This window comes from Patagioenas fasciata, chromosome 22, assembly GCF_037038585.1.
Source record: "Patagioenas fasciata isolate bPatFas1 chromosome 22, bPatFas1.hap1, whole genome shotgun sequence".
In the NCBI taxonomy this organism is placed as follows: domain Eukaryota; kingdom Metazoa; phylum Chordata; class Aves; order Columbiformes; family Columbidae; genus Patagioenas; species Patagioenas fasciata.
This window is the reverse complement of record NC_092541.1, coordinates 3,190,787-3,216,289: the sequence shown is the minus strand read 5'-3', so window position 1 is coordinate 3,216,289 and position 25,503 is coordinate 3,190,787. Positions and strand designations below refer to the sequence as shown.

The 25,503-nt window shown below is 50.6% G+C and overlaps 1 protein-coding gene and 1 long non-coding RNA gene across 3 annotated transcripts; one reads left to right on the top strand and one right to left on the bottom strand.

The window, feature by feature from the left end:
- Window positions 1-1,261: 1,261 nt before the first annotated feature.
- On the bottom strand, window positions 1,262-5,431 carry LOC139829607 (uncharacterized). The gene is made up of 2 exons (XR_011742180.1): window positions 5,095-5,431; window positions 1,262-1,953 (listed from the first exon to the last, which is right to left on the bottom strand). It is a non-coding gene; the product is annotated as an uncharacterized lncRNA (long non-coding RNA).
- ZNF652 (zinc finger protein 652) lies at window positions 4,785-25,201 on the top strand. 2 transcript variants are annotated; one of them, XM_071817951.1, is made up of 6 exons: window positions 4,785-4,935; window positions 15,765-16,912; window positions 20,026-20,173; window positions 20,464-20,579; window positions 22,118-22,262; window positions 22,670-25,201. In XM_071817951.1, the coding sequence occupies exons 2-6, from the start codon at window positions 16,004-16,006 to the stop codon at window positions 23,179-23,181; spliced, it is 1,830 nt and encodes a 609-aa protein (XP_071674052.1). In that variant the 5' UTR covers window positions 4,785-4,935; window positions 15,765-16,003; the 3' UTR covers window positions 23,182-25,201. The 2 variants fall into 2 exon arrangements, with proteins under 2 accessions (XP_071674052.1, XP_065712241.2); XM_065856169.2 differs by lacking the exon at window positions 4,785-4,935 and adding an exon at window positions 5,681-5,913.
- The last annotated feature ends 302 nt before the right edge of the window (window positions 25,202-25,503 follow it).

Here is a 25,503-nt window from a genome sequence, read left to right as displayed (position 1 = left end):
GTTTAACTCCTCTGGCCTAAGGCAGCACCCAGGAAGGTGCAAATGCCAGTCTCCCTTTCTAAATCTCCCTGCCCACCACTCTCCTTTGGCTGCAAACCTCCAGAGAGGTTTGGCTTGGTTTTTTCCTTCCTGGGAGACTGTCTTTTTTCTCCTTCCTTTCCTGCCAGGGGAAGAGCTCAGCTCTGCAGCACCCACAGCAGCTGGGCCAGCCTGCTCACAACACTCAGACCAGCCAAACAAGCTTCTGCTCATGATAAACAAACAGGAAACTGCCCGATTTCCTCTGCGTGTTCACCCCCTCGCCCTCTCCCTCTTTAATAGATAACCAGCCTACCTGACGCGTGAAGAGACCCGGAGCCCCGGCACGGCCGGAGTTGGCAGCACGGCTGTCGCACTGCAACGGGCACCTTCTCCCGGGCAGCGGCTGATGCCCCAGGCCACAGGCTCCCCAGGTAAGGAGCTCCCCGGTTTGTGGTGATTTACACCCTGCAGTGGCTGGCAGTGCTCTGGAGCGGTTAGAGCGAGAGTGGGGAGGAGTTTCCGTATTGCTTCCTCTGTGCTGTTTACATCCGAGTGGATGGAGCACAAAGCGCCTCAGTCCTGAAGCAAAGAGGACTGGGGCGGGGGGGAGAAAGCACTCATGAAACAATGTCCTAATGACTGGGAGACGGCGAGCAATTCTTAGGGCCAAATTTGGTTTAATTGTTCCTTGCCTGGCACTAGTCAGCGCTGGGGGCTGAGACGTTCCTCATATGCCTGTTTTCCATCAGCAGAACTGAGCTGACTTCAGTCCAGCAAGTCCCAACTTACACCAGCGTAACTCCCAGAGGTAGGTCAGGTTTACTTAGGGATGACTTTGTGCTTTGGTTTTCTACTTGGTGAAGCAGGAGAGGCCTGTCTCAGACAGAGGGGTATCAAGGTAAGTGACGGGGGACATCGACTGTACTCTAGGGGATGCAGAACAAACTGGCAGAGAAAGTGAAGCATCTGATGTCTTCAGAAAACTACGGTGGATACTTCTTTTAACCACATGCTCACCTATATTTCCATGTAACAGTTAACCCAGCACATCCATTAAGCACATCCCCTATGCAGACAGTCTGCTGGGGAGACCATCTGAGACCACAGCACCAAAGCTGATTAAACAGACAACAAAGAGGAAAAGCTGAATTCTGTGGGTTTCCCTCACTCCCATCCTGCTCTGTCCAACTGCCATATCTCAGAATGGTTTATTTTTTTAAGAAAGGCACAAAACCGAGGCTTCCAAAGATAATTTTTTTTTTTTGGTGGCACAATTTTTATACAGAGGATGACGACTCTGCTAATACAGTCATGTTACCAACCTGTCTCCAGTACCCCAAAGAGAGTTGATAACCTACACATGGACCTGCCAGGCTTTTCTGTATTATTCCAAGGCTGCTCCTGCTGCCCTACCCAGGCTGAGCTCAAGCCCTTAACACACAAAGCTGTAAAACCACCCGGAAACCGCTGGCCGTGCTGGGCCCCTGCAGAGCTGCCCCCCACACCCCAGTACCCACTGCAGCCTCAGGAGGGCTGAGCGTGTCTGCTCAGAAGGGTAGAGTGAAAGCCACAGGTACCAGTGGTATCTTGGTCTGGGTTCTGCTTCCCAGAACTCTGCTCTACCCTCCTGCTCTCAAGAGCTAATTTTGGGCACCAGGACACACTGGTGGGCATTGTTAATCTTTAATTGTGGCCTAATGCTGAACTAGTAAAGGAGAAGGGAGAATGGGAACGGGAATTTCCTCTCCTTGAACTTCTACCTTGCTCAGTGCAGTCTCGAAGCCCAGTGCCTCTCATCCAGCAGTGGTGGTTCCCTCAGACAGTGCAGCGCTTCCTGTGACATGAGCTAGCAGGAAAAACCCTTTGTTTTCCTTTTGCTTCCTTTCCCATCACTTGAGAGGACCCTGGATTCTGCAGGACATAGCAGGATGCCTAAAAGATAAAACATTAATATGAAAGTCAACTGCTTGGGTTGCAGACTGGCTCAGTGCCCCACACCTCAGTTTCTCTCATCCTTGGCTTCTTTTCCTCTGGGGTAGAGCCTGGGTGGGTAACACTGTGTTCCGCTGTGCTGGAGCCCCACAGCCCAGCAAATTCTCACACTTTTATTGTATTTTTCACACCAAAAGGTCCTATGTTGCTTAGCAGAAAAAAAATTATCTCGTTTCCAGGACGGCACAATGTCACCTACTGCTGTATTGCTGCTTCTAGAGAGAGCTGCAGACAGCTGCTTGCTGAAACAGTGCAGCAGCTTAGGGAGGAAACGAAGATGGGTATCACCCATCCCTGGCGTTGCATGCAATGAGGAGGACACATGAGGGCATTTCCCACACTGGCTGTACCCTGGAGAGAGGGGAAATGCCAGAGAGAGGGGGCAAGGGAGCCACAACATCTTCCTGAGCAGAGAACAAGGTGAAGAAAGTTGCCTCTAGAAGTTGGACACCAGTGTTAAGGAAAGCAGAGATGACAGCAAGGAAATCAGATAAGGATCTGTGGCTGCAAGGCAGGTGTGTGCGAGGGAGCGGATCATGTGCAAGCAGAGATGTGGGACTGTTGCTGCATTTTGTTTGCTTCCCCCTACCTGGCTGACATGTCTTTTCATGTCAGACGCTAGATCAAAGCGAGGGATGTAAATAGCTGAAACAGGCTTCCTTGTGGGAACAGGGCTGAGCGGCACAGCCAGCGGCTGTGTGGATCCCTGGGAGCAGCACGAGGGGCTGTCACCCCCATTAGCCCAGCAGCTGCAGCTGCCCTGGGAGCCGAACCTCGCACGGGGAGAGTCACTCCCCTCTGCCACCACCTCTTCCCAGGCGGCTGCCACTGGGGATGGGACACAGCAGGGCCATGGGGACAAGTAATTTGGTTTCATCATGTCAGATGCCCTTCAGAGTCCAAAGATATTTGCAGGCTCAGGGAAATAAAACCACAAGGTGCATCAGAGGGAACAGCGAAACAGGAGACCAAGTGCTCTCCTCACGTACTGGAGCAAGAGAGGGCGTGAAGAGCTGGGCCTGCGCTTGTCCCACGATGGGCACCAGCAGGGGCTCCACCTCTGTGGCTGTTGAAATAACTGATGGCTTTGCTTCTTTGGACAACGTCCTGAAGTCGTCCCTCTGCTAAAATCCCACATTTGGGCTTTGTCACTCATTGCTGTCTTGTTGTGGCAGATGCATACCCCCCTTCCCTTCAATGTGGAAGGTGCATGCACATCCCCCTCTTCCCCAACACATCCCCCCTCTCCTGCAATGGGGCAGTTAATAGCCCCTTTGTTTAACCCTCTGTTGCTTAGCTAGGAGAGGGGAAGAGGCGCTATGGAGTCCAGAAGTTTCTGGGGGCCCATAGCCAGAGTGGGGGTGCAGAGAAACTTCTGGAATGCCCACAGCCAGATCTGGCAAGACTACAAAAACGGGGTTCCCGCCGAGGATTGCCTTTGTGTGTGTCCTCTCAGAGCAGCGGGCCAAAATGCAGCCAAGAGACCCTCCCCTTAGACCGGAATGCCGTCTAAGGTAACCTCCCGGAACTGCCTCATCTCCGCATGTGGGTGAGTGATAACTTAATAATTCCTTGCTGGACTAGCGAGTGTATTTTCCTTAATAATTCCTTGCTATATTCAGGTAAGTGTATTAAATAATTCCTTGCTAAATATGCAAGTGATTTCCTTGCCAGATAAGCAAGTGTATTTTCCTTAATGTAATTCGTTGCTTTAATACAAGCGAGTGTATTTTCCTGGAGTCAAGAACGGCTCTGGTGTTGTTTTTTTGTGAGCCACGTGTATGTGCACTGTGGACCTCCACTATTCTTATTTGCTGTACCCCAATAATTTCCTCAACTGATATCCAAACCTGTATTTTATGTTACCAGAGTGCTAACTGATTGTATAAACCCCATTTCTAATTGGTTGTTTTGCCGGACTTTCCCGGACAGAATAAAAGTCTGGTTTGGACCTGGTTGTCCACCTAAAACTAATTTTGGGGTCCCTCCATGACACTTGTTCATTCACCTTCTAAGAAAAACATCCCCAGCATTTTTCTTCCTGTTCTTTTCAGTTCTGCTCCACAGCGTCCTTCACGCACACAGAGTTAACCAAGAGCAGCCACGTTCCCTGACACCCTCGCGCTTCCTCAAGAAGCTGCACGACACGAGGGTGTTGGGCTAAGTGGAGCGGTGCTGGGGCAAGGAAGAAAACTGCCAAGGTTGTTCTGATCCCACCGTGGGACTTCCCCAGCCCACCATACCCCTTCTGCTTGATCATGAACTTTGGGAAAGCCCCAATCCCTGCTCTGCACTTGGAATTCAAATCTGGGCTGTACGTTCGATAACCAAGAGTGGGTCAAACACACTGGCATGTAACATCACATTTCAGGGGGCTGAGGGTGTATCGATGTTTTGCAGAACCTCAAATCAAGTGCCCTACACTGTTAGGGGGGGGCATTTCCAGCAAAATAACAAAGAAAAAAAGCTGATGAGGAAACAAACCACAGGTAGAGAAGAGATTGCAGACAAAAGGATTTTAAAAAAAAGGGACCACTGCAGGAACACAAGTCTGAGAGTGGGCAAGAGACAAAGCTACACGGCACAAGAGATTCCTGAAGTCCCTGGAAAGCAGCTCACGCTACCGAAAGGACTGGTGCCCTTCCCCCCTTTCCTGTTTCTGCTACTCTCGCTAATTCTTTTACCACTGCCAAACCCCAACCGCAGCAGCGCTCTTCCCTCCTACACGGCACCGGCGGCGGTTTCGGGGCCGCTGAGGCTCCGCAGCTCCGGGGAGAAGCGGCACCAGCCCGGGCAGCGCAGCCCCGAACCCCACGGCCCCTTGTGAGCCCTGCACCTGCCACTAACAAGAGCTCAACCAGCAAAAAATGGGGGTTTCCTTCTTGTCACATCTCCCTCATACGCCAGGCCTGGGCCCTGCAGGTGGGTGTAATCAAGAAACCACAGCCCAGAGTTAAGTAGTTATTACTTGGAGGGGAGAGGAGGGTTTGAACAGTGGGAGCTGGGGTTTGGCACAGCAGCCGAAGCAACCGGTTGCTCTGGCTGGGGTGAACCGGACAGGGCCTGAGCGCTGGGTCTTACCTGGCTCCCGAGGGCGGCTCTGTGACCCACAGCCCGAGGCCGCTGTGTGAGGCGTTATCCCCGCGTACCGGTGAGGAGCGGGGCCCCGGGGCCTGACACTGGCCCGGGCTGCGAGCAGAGGCCTTCACCGGCGCGGGCCGGGGTGAGCCGCAGCCTGCCCGGCTCAGCTGACTGCAATTAGCGCGGCCGCTCTAATTACCCCAGCGGGTAACGGGGGAGCGGCCCCTCCTCCCGCCTCACCTGTGCGCCGCGGGGCGCCGGCCCGGCGCATGCGCACCCCCCCCCCCCGCCTCACCTGCGCGGCGCGAGGTGAACAGCGCGAGGGGGGCGCGCGGGGAGACCGCCCGACAGCGCATGCGCCCCTGCGGCGGCGCGCCCGCGCGCCGGCCCCGCTCCCCTCAGCCTATGGGTGTCCCGCGTGCGCCCCCCCCACGCCTCTTCCCGTGCGCGCGCGCGCGCGCGCTCCCCCCGCCCCGCGCGGCAACCGCCTCCCCGGCGCGCGCCCGCAGCCGGGACACGCGCGCGCGCGCGTGCGCGCGGCGGAGTCGCGAGACCGGCGGCGGCCACGTAGCGCTGCGGAGGGAGCGCGAGCCGCGTCCGCCCGCCCGCGGGGCCTGCGCGCGGGACCAGGCGGCGGCCGCTCCGGCGGGAGAGGGGCCGAGCGCAGGGACAGGCCGCGGCAGGGAGGGACCGGCCGCCCTGCCCGCCGCCCCCCCGCCTCGCCGCCTCCGCCCGCCCTCCGCCGCCTCGCCCGTGCCCCCCTCCCCTCGCCGCCCGGCATGGAAGGCGGCGGGGGCGGCCCTGAGGGGATCGGCCTGGGTGAGTGCGGGGCCGCCCGCTCGGTCGGGATCCTCTTCCCCGTTCTCCTCGGGCCTGGCGGGGCCGCCGAGCAGCGCTAGGCCCGGCCGGGGGTGGGTGCCGGAGGGAGTGGGGCAGAGCCGCTTCCCGGCTGGGGAGGGAGCGGGCTGGGCGGGGGGCGCGCCGTGCGGGCCCGGGGAGCGGCCGGGAGCCCCGCGGGGGCGGGGGAGCCCCGGGGGTGCCCGGGAGGGGCTGTGCCACCTGCCGGGGGAGGGAGCGGAACCGCACCGAGCGGGGCGACACGGATCCCCGCCGGCCTCGCACCCTCTCCGCGGTCTGTCCCGCCGTGCCGCCCCGCCCGCTCCGGGTCCCCGCACTGCGGGGGCGCGGGTGAAACGCACCCGCCGGAGGTGTCACCGGGAGCGGACACGGGCCGGTACCGGCTCCAGCGGCGGGGCTGGGGGGAGGACAGAAATCAGATGTTTTCTTTCTTCTTCCGTCTCTTGCTCGAGTACGTTCCCCTGTGCTCTCCGGACAGATGTTGTGGCGTGTGCGTCCGAGGGGTCTGCGGTTTGGTTTGATTTTTATCTGGGCTGTGGGCAACTTTTGGTGCTGTGGATGTGTCGGTACAAGTATTGTTAGAATGGAAAGACGGGCTGAAGGATCGCGTCTCTCTTTGGTCTTGGGAGTATTATATAAGTCTCTTAAATCACAACTGAGTTTTGGCATTTGTGCAGGAGAAGTGATTGAAGTCAAAGCGAGGGAAGTGCTGCAGACATATGGGGTGTGAGGAACGTGCGTTTTCATCCTTCCAGGGGATGACCTGAGCTGTATTGTTCTGGGAACAGCAACTGGCACATGCTTTGTTGACAGTGGTGTATGCGCGGTGGATCAGGACAGCGGTGGGTCTGCGTGCGGGATGGAGAAGCGTGGGTTTGTCGGGGTGCTCTGTGCACCGTGATTTGCCACCGTGCTCATTGCAGCTCGATTGTTGGCGTGTAGCACTTGGGTGCTCGTTCTCTGGAGGTGTCTGGTGTGTGGTGGTAACAAAACGCGTTATATAGATGCAGGAGCGTGGATGCTGGTGTGGCTAACAAGGCTGTGGGGTAGGAAAATGTCGTTTTTAAAGGATTTGGTTTGTACAACTACTTTAAATAAATATTTTCCATAAACAAGATCCCATCTCCCATCCTTGGTACCACGTGCCCTGTCGGTGCCTGATGGCGGAGGGGTGTACCAGTGCGTATCTGAGATAGGCACAGGTATATTTAAGGTGATTACAAAACTACATGTCATCAGTGACCTATTTCTCTGTGGCACACTGTAATGTGCCTCATCAAAGAATACATTTCTTCCTAGCCCCACAAAATAGACATAATTGGAAGGAAGTACCAACCAATTGAGAAGATGGATGTGTTTTCTAGCAACCTGATCCTGGGGATTGTTACTGTATTAAAACATTTTATAACTGTTCTCTTGGTTAAATTCCTACAGCACAGAGCAGCTGATCTCTTAATGTATTGTGCTGTGAAACAGCTCTCTCCATACAGGATCCAGATTTTGGCTTCTGAAATGATGATGTAGATTTTAAATAAAATAATCTCTTTTTTTAAGACAATATTAGTTTACATTTTCCTAAATATGCACTATTTGGGGTTTTTTTCCAGAATCTTATTATATGAAAGTTTGGGCTTTTTTCCCCATGATAGTTAGAAAAAATGTGGATTTTTATGTGGAGGTCGTTTTGTGATCGTGAAGTTATGCACTTTAAGTATGAAAGTGGCCACTGAGCAGCTCCTGTCTGCAGCTGAGATCACCCTGTGATGTCCTGAGGCCGCATGGCTGAGTTATTTCAGACACCGCTTTCCAGTAAGTCTGTAGTTTTTAACCTGCTCTCTCTGTGGATCCAAATGCCTGACATCCAGCTGTTTCCACTGTAAATACCAGGCGTACATGTTTTCAAAACTTTGCAATAACTCCTTTATTGCATTGAAAGTCTAGATAACTAATCTCTGTTAACATAAAGGGGTGTTTTGTCTAAAGTGACAAATTTTTTGCCTTCGAGAACATTTTAATAAAAATATGGTTTGTTGTTGGAGTTGCAAACGCTGTTTAAAAACATACTGCAGCACCTCCAACTCGTTCCCAGTTGCAGCTCCAGCCCGTTCCCACTTGCACCTCCAGCCCGTTCCCACTTGCACCTCCAGCCCGTTCCCACTTGCACCTCCAGCTCGTTCCCAGTAGCTCCAGCTCGTTCCCAGTTGCAACTCCAGCTCGTTCCCAGTTGCAGCTCCAGCTCGTTCCCAGCAGCTCCAGCCCGTTCCCAGTTGCAGCTCCAGCAGCTCCAGCTCGTTCCCAGCAGCTCCAGCTCGTTCATTTCCAGCCACCCTTCCCCAAGGAGGTTTCAGAACATTCAGCGCTTTGTGCTGTCTTGCTCTCCCATTTTTGTATTTTTAAGATTTGAAACTTGATTGTTTCAGTGGAAAAGTGATTTTTAGGAATGAATATGAAAGGCGAGCGGACCCGCGTGGAGATAGGTTACGGAAATTAGGATCCAGATTCACATTTGAGACAAAACCTGTTAAACCAATTTGATTCTGTCCCAGGTGCTAAATACAAGTGAACAGGAAGTTCTGCAGGTGGAATTTTGGAAGCATATTTGTGGTACCTCTGCCAAGACAGACAGCCTGGTAGGACAAGGTAGTAGACCTTTGCTTCTTTTTACAAGCAGAAAGTTTCGTAGTTGAAAATGTACAGACAAGCATCTGTGGATCCACACACCATCTTTTATGGGAAAGTTGTACACAAAACGTTGCAAATATTTGGGTTGGAGCGTAACTGAGTCTTGCAGGTGCAGATGCTCGCTAGGACTCTGCGTTTCCTTGGGCTGCCTGCTCAGGAGCGCAGTAAAATCTGTGCTCAACGCCACATTTGCTTGCAGGTCATGCTTATTTAAGCCTTTCCAGTGCTTATGTGATGAACAGGGAATCGTGAAATGTGTCTTAATAGTGGAAGACAAATTGCATACAGTGGCACCTGTGAACTTTGCTGGCAGAAGGGAGGTGATTTCTAAGCAAACCTGGCTGCTGTTGGTGTCCGGTGTCCTGGCTCCGCAGGTGCTGTCACACCTGGCTCACTCAGAGTTTTGGATACTCGCTGAACACAAGTATTTATGGTTTGTGAGTGATGCAGAGATTTCTTGCTACACGTTTTAAAGCAGCAGCTTTCCTTCCCACTCGTACTTGTGTCGTTTTTCGGGTTCTGGCCTAACAGACGGCACCGTTCTGTACCATGATTGGAGCTCTGTCCTTAATTCCAGTAACTTTCCCTTTTTTGCTGTTTCAGAATAGCAAATTAGAGATGTTTCTGACATCAGTGGTGCGGTTGGATTCAATGCCCTGATGAAAATATGCGTTGTGGTGTATAGACGTGACTTCCGAAGTCTTTAGCAGGGACGGAAACGTATCCTGATCAACCTTATTGCCCATGTCATGTAATAGTAAAAATGGCTGCTGAGAATCTCCAGTTTGCTCTATTGTAACGTGCATCTCTTGCATCATTCATTTCACACTTACCAGCTGCAGGACAAAATCTATTAGTCAGGGTGAAGCACTGTGCTGACTGCATTTCAAAGCTCTGAGGGAAATTATGTCCTGAATTTAACTGCAACTTTTTACCAGGAAGTTTTGTTTTAACACATACCTCGTTGCGCTTTTCTTCTTCCACTTGTACCTTTCAAAACTCATTCCAATTCTTGTGCTTTCCTGTTTGCTGTCCTCTCACTTTATTCTTTATTACGCTGGTTTCTCCTGCCTTTTTAAAAACACTTTTCCTAGACCAGTGTGTTTTCTTTCCCCCCCCTCAGATTTTCACCTGCAGAGTTCTTGATGAAGGATCCTGCCTTCTGCTTATCTGTGATGAGTTACCTCGCCCACTTACGGTGCTATAAAATCATTTAACATAATCTCTCCTGTGCACAACTGACTTCTATTATCCAGCACTCCAAGCACTTTAAATTCAGACAATAAGATGGAGTTAATTATCCCTGCTGTCAGTGGACACCCTCCCTTTGCACAAATAACCCCAGTCTTACTGAGATGCTGTTCCCTGTCTTGCTTAGGATGGTAAGGAGCAGTTGGTCCTTTTTGCCAAGAGGGAAAAGAAACATTTTGGCACTTTTTTCAAGTGTTCTGTCTCTCACCCTGAGACTGTACAGACGGCGTCTTGTTGCTGAGATGTGGAATTCCTGCACCGCCGAGCAGGTGAGCTGGTTCGGAGAGCCCATCCAGCTGCACATTTATCCCAAGGGATGGTTGTTTTCCAGGCAGACTGATCTCCCAAGGCATCTCGCCTTGCAACCATAGGAATGCCAGCGTTGGCATATAAATAGGGAAAGAGTGTACAGCCTTCTTTGGCATCCAGACAGGCTTGGATCAGATTAAAATGAACAAATAACTTTGGCCTTAACTGATAATTGTCCTCACTTTGCCCAGAAGGAAATTTGAATACAAAGCGGAGATAAGATGTCCATAGCTGCATAGTGAATTAGAGGAAGAACTGGGAATACAAACAGTGGGCAGAGTATTTGTGGCTGAGGCCGGAGGTTGCGATGGAGCTACGGTGGCGCAGGGCTGGGTTTGTCACACCTCTGAACCCCTGTAGGGATGGGGACGAGCAGGGCTGGGGCACTTTCGGTTTGCAAAGGTGGAATAGGTGCAAACAGGAGTTCTCCTGAAGCACTGGTACTTGCTCAGCACTTCTGGGAAGCTGATACATTTGTGTGTTGTTAAACGCGCTTTGTTAAATTATGTAAATATGAGAAAAGCAAGACTGACTGTTTTTCCAAAAGCTGACACTGCATCTAAAGCAAGCTGTGTGTGTAATGTTTCAGGAGATTGAGGAGCTCCAAACAAGGCAGTAATGGGCGGTGAAGATAACCACAGGAGCACTGTGACATTGGGCGAGGACAAACACAATGGGGGAGCTTTGGTGTTGGCACATTTAGACTTTGTCAACACCTGATTACTTGAACTTCTCCACAGTCCTTCCAGGACAGCACGTCTGCTGGTGACTGTTTTGGATGGCAAGGTTTATTTGTTCTGGTGTTGGCTCGCCTCAAGGAGAAAGCCCTTCCCTGCTCACTGACCCCAGCTGCAGGTTCCCCCGCATTTCCCTTGCTGGGCAGACAATTGACGAGGCTTTGAGCTCCCAACTGGTCCCCATCTGCATATTCAGAGCCACAGATACACATCTAGCGAACAATGCGAAAGAAGTGCGGGTTCTGATGAGAGATTTCCTCTAACTTTGTTAGTGTAATCATGTGCAATCTTAGGGTAAGCTAGTGATGTTTAATAAGAAGGGGAATCACTGGCATCTTTGCATATAAATGGATGGTTTCACATCTTAGTGCAGGTTTTACTAGTCTTTGAGATTTGTGCGCAGATAATGATGAAAGCAAGAGTTTTTCAAGCAAAAAGGAGTCGTGCCACTGAACAAGAAGAAAGAAAAGCCTTGAGGTTCATGCTGTTGTGTCTCAAACTAGTTCATAGCCAACAGAAAGCTGATTGCAAAAGCTGAGGGATTATAATGCTGCTGAATTCTGAAATGGCAACCTCTGAAACTATTTTCTGTGGAGATAATGCTTGAAAAAATTCCAGATTCCCAGTTCTGGAAATCACTGGTTTGAAAGCCTTTGTCCCTCAAACCAGATTGTTAGATACAGCCAAATAAATCATCTTAAGAAATGGAAAAAGCCTGAAGCTTTTTTATCATAGTTTTTATGTTTTAGCTGCAGGATATTATATAAGGCATTTTTCTGGAATTGGAAATATGGTCTGCTTCATTTTCCATTAGACTTTTAAAGACTTACAGGCAAATGGCCAGCTCCATACAGTGAAAATATGTTGCTTGCTGAGTTAGCAAGATACCTATCGTAGATTATTTGAGAAATGGTGGAAACAAACAGCTGGAAGATGGGACAGTGTAGGTGCTGTACAGCACCTTGGGCTGTCACACACCCCCCAAACACCCTTCTGCCCGGGCCTTTATTTGGAGAACCGGACGGTATTTATTCACTCCCCAGCCTTTTGTTTCCCTGCCAAGACTCCCTGCAATACTGGCATCGGTGCCAGCGTTGTTGGGTTTTTATGATGTCCGTGTCGGTTTGCTTACTTGTACCAAGACGAATCCATTTGGGACAGAAATGCCCAAATATGTGGCGTAGCTTTAATTTCACCAAAATCCAAGCCGCAGTACCACGTACCATTTTATGTCTGATCTTTTCTATGAGTTGATGGGAAAACCTGTTCCAAGCGCATTTTGAGCTTGCAGTGAAGAGAGTGATATTGTTTGGTTTTCACAGAACAATCCCAGCAATTGGGAATGCTGTTTCCAAACCTCCCCTTGCTGTGTCAACCGTATTCCCAAAGTCAGCAAAGTCCCTTGCCCCAGCAGGTCCTTGTTTCCTCCTTTCCTGCAACTCTGCAGTGCTGACCACGCTCAGATCCATCTCCAGGGGACAGGACAGACCCTGCTCCCTCCTTTCCTGCAGCTCTGCGGTGCTGACTCCACTCAGATCCATCTCCAGGGGACAGGACAGACCCTGCTCCCTCCTTTCCTGCAGCTCTGCGGTGCTGGCCCCGCTCAGATCCATCTCCAGGGGACAGGACAGACCCTCAGTCCCAGTCAGTCTTTATTTTGCATTTACATGGGCTTGAGCACTCGCTCATGGAGATGCAAAAGCCCTGAGGATGTGCTGACTGGGGCTCTGCCTGGAGATAAAACTTACCACTTAAGAGCATATTTTCTGGTTTTTTGCATATAAAGCAGCTGAGATGCACAAGAAAGGAGTGATTGTACGCTGATATAAATAATTCCCTCTTGTGTTATAGGCCTGATTACCATCCGCTGACATGATGTAACTCGCACCAGATGTGTTTTCCCACTGAGCGGGAGCCGCTAGGCCTCTGCACTATTCTGTTTCATGCACCTGTTCTGCAAACTGTGCAAGTGCAGTGAAACTTTATTCTTTTTTTCCGCGTGCTCTGAAACCTTGCTGATAAATTGAGCTGCAGGTGACGGGACCGTTTCACAAACATCGCGTGTTTTCCTGTTGCGATCTCTACGCGTTTCTTGCTAATACACTGTTCAGAATTCACATTGCCCAAGAGCTGTAGTGAGGAAGCGTCGAGGCTGTGGTGCTTTGAGGGATGTGCTGCAGAGCTGTGTTGCTCACACCTGGCTGGGAGCAGCATTGTTGGCCTTTCCATCGTGTTTGCCAGGACTGGGATCACAGGTGAGATGAAGGTGTGGGACAGCGGGGCCGTCAGGCTGGTCCTGCTCAGGGCACACTGAGGACGTATCGTGTAAAGCCATGAACCTCAGTGTATGGCGCTTGCTCTGTGCCCGTTTCCAGGGCAGGTAATGCTGCCAGCTCTCTCTGCTCCGACTGGCTCTATTTTTAGCACAGATAAGGTGAAGAGATGCGGTTTTTGTTCAGAAGAAAGCGCTGTGTGCAGCGCGGCTCCCACGGGCACGTGCGGCTCCACCTACACCCCTGGCTGCACCTTGGGCTGAGCCTTTCATGTTCACAGGCTTGCGAACCTTTCTTGTGTGATCTCTGATTACTAAGTGTTAGTGTGGGTTCATTGTGCTCGTAATACAGTTATTCCTCAGTTTTATGTCTTCATAGGCTTCTTTGAGTTTGCTTTGAAACTGAGTGTCCTTTTTGCCTTTTGATCAGAACCTGTGTTGCTCCCTTTCGAAGTGCGTCTGAAATTCATCCCGTGAGCCCAAACTGTTTGGTGTCCTCGGAAATATTCGCTTAGAAACTTGAGGGAAGAAATCTTGTGTTACAATATTTTGGGCAGTATTTGAAGCCCCGTCTCTCAGAACTGTCCACAGTCTGGTCGTGCACTGTGTGCATTGAATGTATAGGGAGGGCTCTGCTTGATGCTGTGTGCATTAAACATACAGGGAGGGCTCTGCTTGGTGCTATGTGCTTGAAACATACGGGGAGGGCTCTGCTTGATGCTGTGTGCATGAAACATATAGGGAGGGCTGTGCTTAATGCTGTGTGCATGAAACATATAGGGAGGGCTCTGCTTGATGCTGTGTGCATGAAACATATAGGGAGCGCTCTGCTTGGCTCTGGTGGAAAGCTGCAGCTCCCTGGAGGGATTGGGCGCCACGCTCAGAGCGACAGTGGGTTGTTGGTTCTGCATAGTGAAGTGGTTTTGAGACCAAACAGCTTTGATAACTTAAAATAAACCCCTTTGTTGTTTTCATTTGAAGTGGCACGGTGTTCGTACAAAGTGGTTTATTATACGGAATATTCCTTAAACGAGCAGAGGTGAAGTGACGGCAGGATGTGTAAAGAGAATAATTCGACTTTGAGTAAGCGCGGGGCGGAGGCAAAGCAAAGATTCCTTTTGGTGACAAGTTTTTGCCCTTTCTGGCTGTCCAGCAGTATTCTGATAGCGATATTCTGGTAGCAATATTCACTTAACATTCCGCATTTGCTGCTGCAACTTGAGAGACGCTTCATATGCTGAGGAAATAATCAGGTATCATTTTCTACATGACATCGTGACTTTCTGAGCCTCTGAATAATTCATTAGATGTTGTTAAAGGAAAAGCTAAACTAATATATATATAAATTGTATCTGAAGGCATTTGGATGGAAGTTACTGCATTTGTAGTGTGGAGAGTATGTTAACCCGGTAGGATGTGGAAGGAAATGCATCATAAAAATCCCTGTCTGTAATACTGCTTTTGGTTGGTTGGTTTTTATTGTTGCTGCAATACTAATAAAGAAATGGTGAGGCTGTTGTGCAAAATCCAAGTGTTTCATACCTGTGCTGGACTCAGCCCAAGTGGAGCCCCAAGGACGTTTCCAGACTCCAGCTGGGGATCCAGTTTTCTTCACATGGAGCTGCTCGGTCCATCCATGTTTTGTTGGGGCTCTTCCTTGTCCTCTAGTCATGGGATGTTTCTTAGGCTCTGTCCTAAATTCTCTCCTGCATCCTCTAGTCACAGATTTAGTTCCGAGTGTGCTGTTTGGTCAGGAGTTTCAATGTATTCCTGTGATCTGCACAAACGTCTTGGCTTGGTGTTGTAATGCTGCACTCCCAAAATGTAATTGTCCCGGTGAAAATAGAAGTGAGAGCTTAATTACTTGTATTCATTAGGGATCACGTGGCAGTTTTTGCAAGGGGAAGTTAACGCTGTCCTGGTCCGGTTCCAGCTTGGATAACTGCAAGTGAGATTTAGACGGGCAAATGTAATATTGTTTGGCTGCCGCACTGAGGAATGAGCAGCTGGGGGAAGGGAGAACAAGACAAAAGAACAAGTGCCTTAAATCAGGAGGCTGTGTGAGGATCTCCGAGGTGGAAACGTGCGGGGGACACGGTGTTCCTGGTGTGATTTAGTGCTGCGAGCCACAGCATCCCCATTGAAGTTCTTCATGCGGATCGTGAAGGGAGCGCTGTGTGGTGGACGTGCCCGCTGTGGGGCAGGACGGGGGGTTTCTGTGCAGGGGTGAGCCTGGTTCGGGGGGCAGAACCAGGAGACACGTTGGCTGCTGTGGGTGATGTTTGTGGGGTGCAGAACATCATTCTGAGATGAAGAGCCTGCCTTGCGCGTCTTGGGTGCCCAGCAGCAGTCCTGACCCCCCAAAAGGTGCATGTTTGTACCTCACTGCCAGTTTTGCTGGAGGTGGTGCTGCAGGACAGTCCACCCCCAGCAGATGCAGCACAGACATAGTACACCATGTGCTTTACCCCAGTTGTATGATACAAACTCAAAAGAGCTTGCTGAAGAATCTAGTGATTTTTTTTTTTAATTGACTTTGTTTTCTCTCTTGTCTTTTATAGATAAAATGTTCAACGGTTCCTTGGCAACTTTCTCCAGAAGAATAATTACTACTGCTCTGCTCTTGCCATAATACCAGAATTCTGTGACCTACACATCAGTGCTAAACACCAGCAGAGAATCGTGTTTTGTTCATTCTGTGTAGATGGAACAGGCGTCGGTCTTGAGAGCCCACCCTGATTTAAAGCTGCTTACTTGGTTTTCTGGGATTAAAGGTGCTCCATGAATCAGGGCCCCCCAAATGAGTCAAACAGCCAGTTCTTGCCAACAGTTGGTTGAAAGCTGCGCGGCGCATGTAGCAGGGATGGCGCAGGAGGACAGTCGCCGCGGGCAAGTGCCACCCCCGTTCTATCACGGTGCCAGCCAGGAGCTCGACCTGTCCACCAAGGTGTACAAGAGGGAGTCAGGAAGCCCATACTCGGTGCTGGTGGACAGCAAAATGAGCAAACCACATCTCCATGAGAGAGAGGAGCAGCCGTATTTCAGGGAGAACAGATCGGTAGGAGAGGTCCGGGCTGTGAAAGAAGACAGAGAAAACTCTGGCGACTCTGAGGAGGAAGAAGAGGAGGAAGATGAAGTGACTTACAAAAGGGAGCAGATTATAGTAGAGGTAAACCTTAACAACCAAACATTAAATGTATCAAAAGGGGAGAAGGGTGTCCCCTCCCAGTCCAAAGAGACTGCTGTTCTTAAGACCAGCAGTGAGGAAGAGGAGGGTGACAGTGGGGAAGAGGCCACTGAAGACAGTAGTGATTATGAGGAAAATACGAGGCAGAAGAAAAAAGAGGAAAGAGTGGAAAAAGTTAGTGTTGCACAAAGGAGAACAAGGAGAGCTGCATCTGCTGCAGCAGCCACAACTTCCCCATCACCCAGAACTACAAGGGGTCGTAGAAAGAGTGTGGAGCCCCCCAAGCGTAAGAAGAAAGCTGCAAAGGAGCCCAAGGCACCTGTGCAGAAATCAAAGTGTGAAGAGAAGGAGACTTTAACCTGTGAGAAGTGCCCCAGGGTGTTTAACACACGCTGGTACCTGGAGAAGCACATGAACGTCACTCACAGGCGCATGCAGATCTGCGACAAATGTGGGAAGAAATTTGTGCTAGAAAGTGAGCTGTCCCTTCACCAGCAAACAGACTGTGAAAAAAATATCCAGGTAGGTTTGCTCACCTGCTTGCCAGATTTCCAGACCTTCTGTCGTGCCCTGGATACAGCTGGCGGACACTTCAGAGGGGGAAATCTTTTGTGCAGACCAGGTTCTGACCGAGACCTTGTCTCTATGTATCAACGCTCTGGTGTCTTCCGAAAGACGTAAATTGCAGGGAACAGTGTACGCCTGACGTCTGCTCCGGCAGAGCTGCTCTGGTGTTTAACCGCGAGTTGGGGAGAACGCAAAGCTCCTTTAGCGAGTGTCACACTCAGGAGTAACTGCCCTGAAAACCAGTGCCTGTGCAGCAGAGTCCTTTGGCAGGAGAAACCTCCTTCCTCAGGCACTGAGCACCTGCAGCTGCCGCTGGCCTCAAAGTATTTCAGTGTCCTGAAACTCAGCCACATAGTACAGGTGAGGTTTCAGAGAAGAGAGTTGTGGCATGGTGCTGGTATTGGAATCAGAAATTTGTACAATATCAGAGAGGCAAGCAGGTGAGAAAGAAACTAGTGCAGTCAGGGTTGGAACTGGTGTTAAAATGTAACGTTTTAATCCTACTGAGATAATGATACACAAGTGATGTACAGAAGCGTTCGTGTGCGCGTGTACAAGTGTATGAATTCAGCAGCTAAAGCTGTGCCTGGGCCTGCCCTTTTCCCACTGTGAGAAGCTCAACCAGTCTCACTGATAGCATACAGATCTCTGCTCTTTCTCACCAGAAGATTTGCAGCTTTTAATTTTATCCAACAATGGAAGCCTGTGTTGTAACAGAACCATTCCGAAGTTTCGCTTGGGGAAAGAGTTCCAGAGTTTCTGATTCATGTGCGGTTTGTACTTTGCTCGCAGGCGCCCGCCTTCTGGTGTAACTGGGGGCACTGTTGTTTTATCTGGCGGCTCCAGTGTGAGGTTTTGCCGTGTTGAACTGGGCACGGTGTTGCCACCTCCTCCTGAAATCACCCCAGCACAGAGCAGCTGGAGCTGGACTTCTGGCAGCTGAAATGGTGACAGTTTATAAGGCAACGAGGGGGTTGTTTTTTGTCTGTCCAGAGAGTTTTACCAGCAAGATTTAAGACTTTTTTGTTTGTTTGCTAAAACGCTGAACTGACTTGGTATTCAGTTCTCACTGTGTGGGAGACAGATGAAATATTTCTTGCTATTTCTCTTTGCCGTCAGACCCCAGTGCAGCTCTGTATAACACTATGCTATTTTTCCTTATGTTTCAGCTCAGAGGAGGAAGACTGAAGGAAGGAGTATAATATAAGATAATGAGTCTTGAGCTAGTTACTAAAGTGCATAAACGCTTCAGTATGTCCTTGCCGGTTTTGAAATAAATACTTCCAAAGTTTACTGTAGCGGAGAACATTTGAATGTAAATTTAGGGAATGTCCGGTCATCCAGGTGGCTCATTCGCTGCCTAAAATCTCTTAACAGGAATTAACGAGTGGTTTGTGTGTGGTACAGAGTGCAGGAGGATCCCGAAATCCATGGACCCATACGCTTGTGTCCAAAAGTGAAAGGAAAAGAAGAAATCGTAGAAATTGTGTTTTATATCCTGTACCAGAAGAGTCCGGTCCAGAAACTTTCCCGAGTACTTGTAGTGCCAGAAGCACTGCTGGTCTTCTTCACCATAGATTCAGCAATTATTTTTGTCTGTCCGGAGACTTGGAATGTGTTTCACAGCTGCCTGCTAATTTGTTTTTATTACACTTGGCAAAGGGAGTAAGGGGATATGAGAGTTTTACATTAATGTAGGGTTTAATATGTCAAGGGGGATATGGAGCTTTGTCTCGGGGAAAAAAATGGTTCTGTTATGGAGTGGTAATTGAGCTGGTGAACGTGGCTGGCTCCTCTCTGCGCTCTTCATCTCAGTGATGGAATGTGTCTGTTTTTCCAGGTAATTTCTGGTTTTCATCCTTTCAAAATTAGCACTTTCTCAGGCTTTCCCTTGTCATCTTACACCCTGTAGTAGCTCTCAGTACTGCGGATCTGAATCACTTGCTGCTGATTGTCAGTTAAATTGCAGACTGACTGCTTCGAGGGCTTGTGTCACCTGAAGCGGAGGGAGTTCTGATCATTTCTTAGCACTGCTTTCATCTTTAAGGGCTTTTTTTCTCCCAAAGACAACAGTTTGTCCTCGCGATGGCTGCTGGCGGCTCTCCCGGAGTCAGCACGGCGGAGAAACAGCTGCGGGTGTTTGCTGGTTCTGCATTGACCCCCAGCCCTCCTGCCAGGGAAGGCAGGAGCCTGGGGACGGACCCAGGACCCCAGACGTCCCAACAACGACCAGAAAACCAAGCCACAGTTCCTTCCTCTTCAGAGATGGAGACAACTGAGCTTCCTCACATAGGTGTCTGCTGTCAGGTTTTACAACTGCGGTTATTCTGGAATTTTTTAATCAAGTCTTTAGCAAGAACTAACTATTGGAGGAAAACAAAGAGGCGCATGAAAGCCCATGGATCCAGCTCATCACTGACTGTCTGGGTGTTTCACAGGAGCTGTGGGAAGAGATGAAAACGTTGTTTGCATGTTGTCGTTTTAGACCTACGGTGCCGCTGATCCATGCCAATGAAGAGTCAGAAGATGAAGGACGGAGGTGACGACTCGCTGTGGGCCCCAAGTGGCTCTGCAGCCTGCGGGGTGGACGCTGCCCTGAGCCCAGCTCAGGATGAGCCTGGCCTGGGCCCTGCTGTTAGACCTGGCCTAGGCCCTGCTGTTAGACCTGACCTGTGCGGGTTGCAGTGCTCGAGGCTGGACAGGCTGGAGGCATCGGGATGGTCAGCACGTCCTCCTCCACGTCTGTGCGTCCGTCCGCACCAGCGAGGCCGTCAAGGGTGTGCAGCAGCTGATGCGCTGCCCAGTTCTGGGAACGAGCGGGTGCAATCCGGTGTGCTCTTCAGGTGGCACCAAAACGCCACGTGTTCACGTCCTCTAATCCTGCGTGATCTGGCTTTGCTTAGGGTGGTTGTTTCAAGTGTGAAACAGTAACCGTGAGCTGAGGTGCGGTGTGAGACAGTGTGCGGCATTCTGGCTTGTTCTGGGCTGCTTTTTGTCGTGCAAGAGGAAGATAACTCCACAAACTTGAATCTAATTAAAACTTCCTTCTATTTATCCCATTCATTCAGTGCGTTTCCTGTAATAAATCATTCAAGAAGCTCTGGTCCCTCCATGAACATATCAAGATTGTCCACGGATATGCAGAAAAGAAATTCTCTTGTGAGATTTGTGAAAAAAAGTTCTACACCATGGCCCACGTGCGGAAACACATGGTTGGTGAGTTATTGGTCGTCGCTTCTGTTGGTTCTGCTTCATTATGTGTCTTTGTGGTTCTTACCTCATAATTGCTGGTTTGGGGAGAAAGATAATAAGGCGAATTAAGCTGTCTGAGCTTTATCCTTAGCAAAAAGTTCAAGACTGTAGTGACAGCAAGCAGACTGTGTATGTCTGTGTGTGTGCTGATGTATATACGCTTACCAGCTGTACAGTACTGACCGTTTTCCTGCTCAGCACTGGAGAACTGTTTGCATTCGAGTGACCCTTTGTATGTTACTGTCGTGTTGCAGCACACACCAAGGACATGCCATTCACATGTGAAACCTGTGGAAAATCCTTCAAACGCAGCATGTCTCTCAAAGTCCATTCCCTGCAGCATTCTGGAGAGAAACCCTTCCGATGCGAGGTGAGGCAGCGGCCGCTCGTGCCTTTAGATACAGCGCAAGGCACCAAATGAGTGACGCTGTTGGTGGGGCACGTGGGTGGAAACTGAGTTGACTGGTTTGTACGGGAGGTGCAGTTCTGTAGAAGTTGGGGGAAGTTCCGTTGGTGTGGAGGGCGCAGCAGGAGCACACCCAGCAGGGCCAGACAGACACGTTGGGTTTGCTTTGCTGCCACTGTCACGCTGCTCTCACACGGCACAGCAGGGCTGGAATCCCTCAGTGTTCATAGCAAAGCCTGCCCAGTGGCTTGAAACAGAAGCGGGGACAGTGAAAATAAACAAAGAAATAAATAAATACAAGGCACCACCTCACAGCAATAAGCACCAGCTGCAGAGCAGGGCTGCGGAGCGGAGCGGAGCGGCTGTTCTGCTGGTGAGCAGAGTCCTCTAGTGGGGACGTGCCGCAGAGATCCTGCCGGAACTGCACGGGCACCAGCAGAGTGGCTGTGCTGCTGGTGTCACCATCACCGGCAGAGCCGCTGTGCTGCCGGTGTCACTGCATTGTCACCCGGCAGAGCTGCTGTGGTGCCAGTGTCACTGTCACTGGCAGACCCACTGTGCTGCCGGTGTCACCACATCATCACCCAGCAGAGCGGCTGTGCTGCCAGTGTCACCGCATTGTCACCTGGAAGAGCTGCTCTGCTGCTGGTGTCACCGTCATCAGCAGAGCCGCTGTGCTGCTGGTGTCACCACATTGTCACCCGGCAGAGCTGCTCTGCTGCCGGTGTCACCGTCACCAGCAGAGCCGCTGTGCTGCTGGTGTCACCACAGTGTCACCCAGCAGAGCTGCTGTGCTGCCGGTGTCACCATCACCAGCAGAGCCGCTGTGCTGCTGGTGTCACCACATTGTCACCCGGCAGAGCTGCTGTGCTGCCGGTGTCACTGTCACGCCCAGAGCTGCTGTGCTGCTGGTGTCACCACATTGTCACCCGGCAGAGCTGCTGTGCTGCTGGTGTCACCACATCGTCACTCAGCGGAGCCACTGTGCTGCTGGTGTCACCGCATTGTCACCCAGCAGAGCCGCTGTGCTGCCGGTGTCACCATCACCGGCAGAGCCGCTGTGCTGCCGGTGTCACCATCACCGGCAGAGTCGCTGTGCTGCTGGTGTCACCGCATTGTCACCCAGCAGAGCTGCTGTGCTGCTGGTGTCACCATCACCGGCAGAGCCGCTGTGCTGCTGGTGTCACCGCATTGTCACCCAGCAGAGCTGCTGTGCTGCTGGTGTCACCACGTTGCGGCAGAGCTGCTCTGCTGCTGGTGTCACCGTCACCAGCAGAGCCGCTGTGCTGCTGGTGTCACCACATCTCTGATGGGCTCCTGGCTGCTCCTTGCCAGGAGGCTTTTAGTGCAGACCCAGTTCTCCTCTCGTTAAATAACACAAACTCAGTGTCAGAGCGAGCATCTGTGCGTGCGCTGGTGCAGGTATCTGTTCCTTCACACACCACTGCCTCGCTTCCCGCTGTGTGACACCCAAACATGCGGCTGCTGGTTTTCTCTTGCAGAACTGCGACGAGAGGTTCCAGTACAAGTACCAGCTGCGTTCCCACATGAGCATCCACATCGGGCACAAGCAGTTCATGTGCCAGTGGTGTGGCAAGGACTTCAACATGAAACAGTACTTTGATGAGCACATGAAAACACACACTGGTAAGAGCTTATTGGGAAAAAAAAGTACCTCCAGGACAAAAATCCTTCCTGTACTTCCAGCTGTATTCCCTTCCTTGGAATTGGGGATCAAAACTGTTATCCCCCCCTAGAAAATCAGACAGGAAAGATTAATCCATTAGCTCACTGTTAAATCGAACTGTCTGTCCTGTGATTTGCTGGGGGGAAGATGAGAGGTTGGGCTTCCTTCGTTTTTATTGTGGTCTGAAGGAGCCTCTCGTGTATCAAAATCCAAAGGTGAGAGAGGATTTCATAAAGACCGAGAGCTCCTGTGCAGCAGCTTCCTCGTTATCTGCTGCAGGCAGTGGGCACAGTGGGTTTGAGAGGCCGCAGGTTGTTTGCAGAAGTACAGTCAGTGTGAGCAGGTGTTCCGTGTCTGTGCTCGGCAGGAGAGAAGCCCTTTATCTGTGAAATCTGTGGGAAAAGCTTCACCAGCCGCCCCAACATGAAGAGGCACCGCAGAACTCACACGGGGGAGAAGCCGTACCCCTGCGACGTGTGCGGCCAGCGGTTCCGCTTCTCCAACATGCTCAAGGCGCACAAGGAGAAGTGTTTCCGTGTCACCAGCCCCGTCACCGTGGCGGCCACTGCCCAGATCCCGCTGTCCGTGACTTCTGCCGCCGCGGTCCCCGCCGCGGTCAACGCGACCGCCGCCCCCGCGCCCCCCGTCAGCCTGAACCCCGTCAGCACGCTGCCCCCGCGCCCCATCCCGCACCCCTACTCGCACCTGCACCTCCATCCTCACCCGCATCACCCGCACCACCTCCCGGTGCCCCCGGTCCCGCACCTACCGCCACCTCCGGCTCTTTTTAAGAGCGAGCCCTTAAACCACAGGGGCCAGAGCGAGGACACCTTCCTGCGGCACCTGGCAGAGAAAGGCAGCTCGGCACAGCACCACTGACCCAGCGCCGCGCAGGATCCTGATTCTTCCCTTGAACCGGTTCAGAAACGAGGAAACGCTGTTCTGGATCAGCAGCGCTCGTGTGAACCCGGGAACCAACAGGACCGAGACCCGATTTGCTTGAGTTTTACTGGTGACTTTTATAAATTTCAGATACTGAGACTTGTGGAATTTTATAATTTCATATCAGCTGATGAGGTATGCTTGCTTTTATATCCTGGACTTCTCCTCAAAGAGGAGACAGGCCTGGTTTTCTTTGTACTAATCGGGAAGGCTGTGAGATTAATACAGAGCATTAATTGTATCACTGTGTATCGTAATGGATTCCTTTCAGCTTTTGGTGCCGGCTATGGAGTGAGCCAGCCACGTATCACAGTATATTTGAGCATTATAAAGAAAGGCAAAAAAGTTTCTTGTTTGTGTAGCTCTCCTAACACACTCTTTATTTTACTACAGAAATTATTTTAGAGTTTTTTGTATAGACCTATTTAGTAGTCGGTTTCTAAAATGAAATGTATTTCAATAAGCGGTGTAATTTTTTCAGTGTAGCTGGACCTATGTTGTATAATAGATAAATTTTTATAATCATCAAAATGTGATTCTTAAAAGATGCATATAGCTTCTATAGTTAAAGTTATTCTTACAAACCATACAACTTCAAAGGTGCTTCAGAGAAGAAAGGAACCTGAGAGTCTCTGGAAAGTGATGTTGATTTCAGAACTTTACGTAATTTATTTTAGTAGAGCTTTTTTTTTCCTTCTAACCGTAACGTTTCCCTTTTCGCAGCCTCTGTTCAGCTGTGGGGCCGCGCTGTTCCTGCTCCTGTTCCTTTGGAGCTGGGGATGGGATGGGGCGCTGCTCTTCGGGTCGCGTTGTGGAATCCCCGGGGCTGCGGGAGGTGCCGAGTCGGGTGTTTGTGCCGGGTGGGGTGGAAGGGCTGCGGTGAGACAGGTGGGTCAGTCACGTTGTTCAGGAGCTGCCGCGGCGCTGTGGGTACCCGTGGAGCTCCAACCGTGGGAGGATCCTCCAGGGCTTGGAGTCTCACATTGGGCAAATCTGGCAGTTATAGGGTAGGAAACTCTGAGTTGTTTCTAATCCTAGGAGGTGAGGAGGGGAAAGGACAAGTTTAGTGCAGGGCTGGGGGCTGGGATGCTGGGTCTGTCAGGTTTAACCCCAAGGAGCTGTTGCTGGGTCAGGTTTGTGCTTCTCTCCAACTAAAATACAGCAGCGCTATGCAATCTGGGGACTTGGTGCCACCTTCAGTGAAGACAGAGACCCCATGTACTGTAAGTCCTCTTTTTCTTTAAATCCCTGCTCTTCCGTGCTGCTTTTTCAATGAAATCCCAGCGAACGGTGGGTCCAGAGATCCGTGGGGCAGGTGGCGACCCTCCCGTTCTGCTCGGTGATGAACTGGACTTGTGTGACAAACGCGGTTGATGGTTTTCCAAGAGAGCAGAGGTGGTGGCGATCATTCCCAGCGTGACTTCTGCTGCTGAGCACTGTGCTTGAAACACCACATCTCTCTGGAGAACTGGCTCCTCCATTGGTGTTTTCCACTATTTTCTACCACCTAATCATTAACATTGAGTTTTTCATAACTCGCATAGGAAACTTTAGGAACCAGAAAGGGCAGTTTTGGCCCAACAAACCTACTAATTTTTGAGTGAGCTGAAACCCTTTCCAGCATTTCTGAAAAATAATGGTTTTTTAAATGTTTTCTCTAGAATATTTATATACACCCCCTTACCTTCTAGAAGAAGAAGCCACTTCTGGCAGTGGATTTACCCTCATGATGATGACTGTTATATTTCCTGCGGCTGCTCCGCCCCGGGGTTCTATGCATTCCACGTCACGTTTGCAACTGCGTTTCTGTTGTGCCACTATTTTATGGTCAGGCCTGTTATTAAATGATTTTTAAATGCTAAAAAAATTATTGGTAAATCAATTGTATTCCAGTTTTGCAAAATGATTTTCTTCTCAATAAATTCACAGTATTAGGCTGCTATTGAGAACTCTAAAATCTGGGACAGTTTCTTTTCTAGTATTTAGTTCACAGCAATGATACACCTTGTGTTTTTTTTCCTTCCGAGACTTATGAAGTTCCTTTCTGCGGAAGATTAAACTGTCTGAGCTGCGTAACTACAGCCCGTGGTGGTTTGACACGATGCCAACAGGTTCTCCTGGTTACCTGGGACACACCTGGAGAGCGGCTGGAGGTGAAGTCCATCAGCACTTGCCCGTTCTCAGCACAAAACGAGCTGACGTTGTTTTCAGCCTGTTCTGTCCTGCACTGTGATTAAGATGTGAGTGATTCTTAATGGA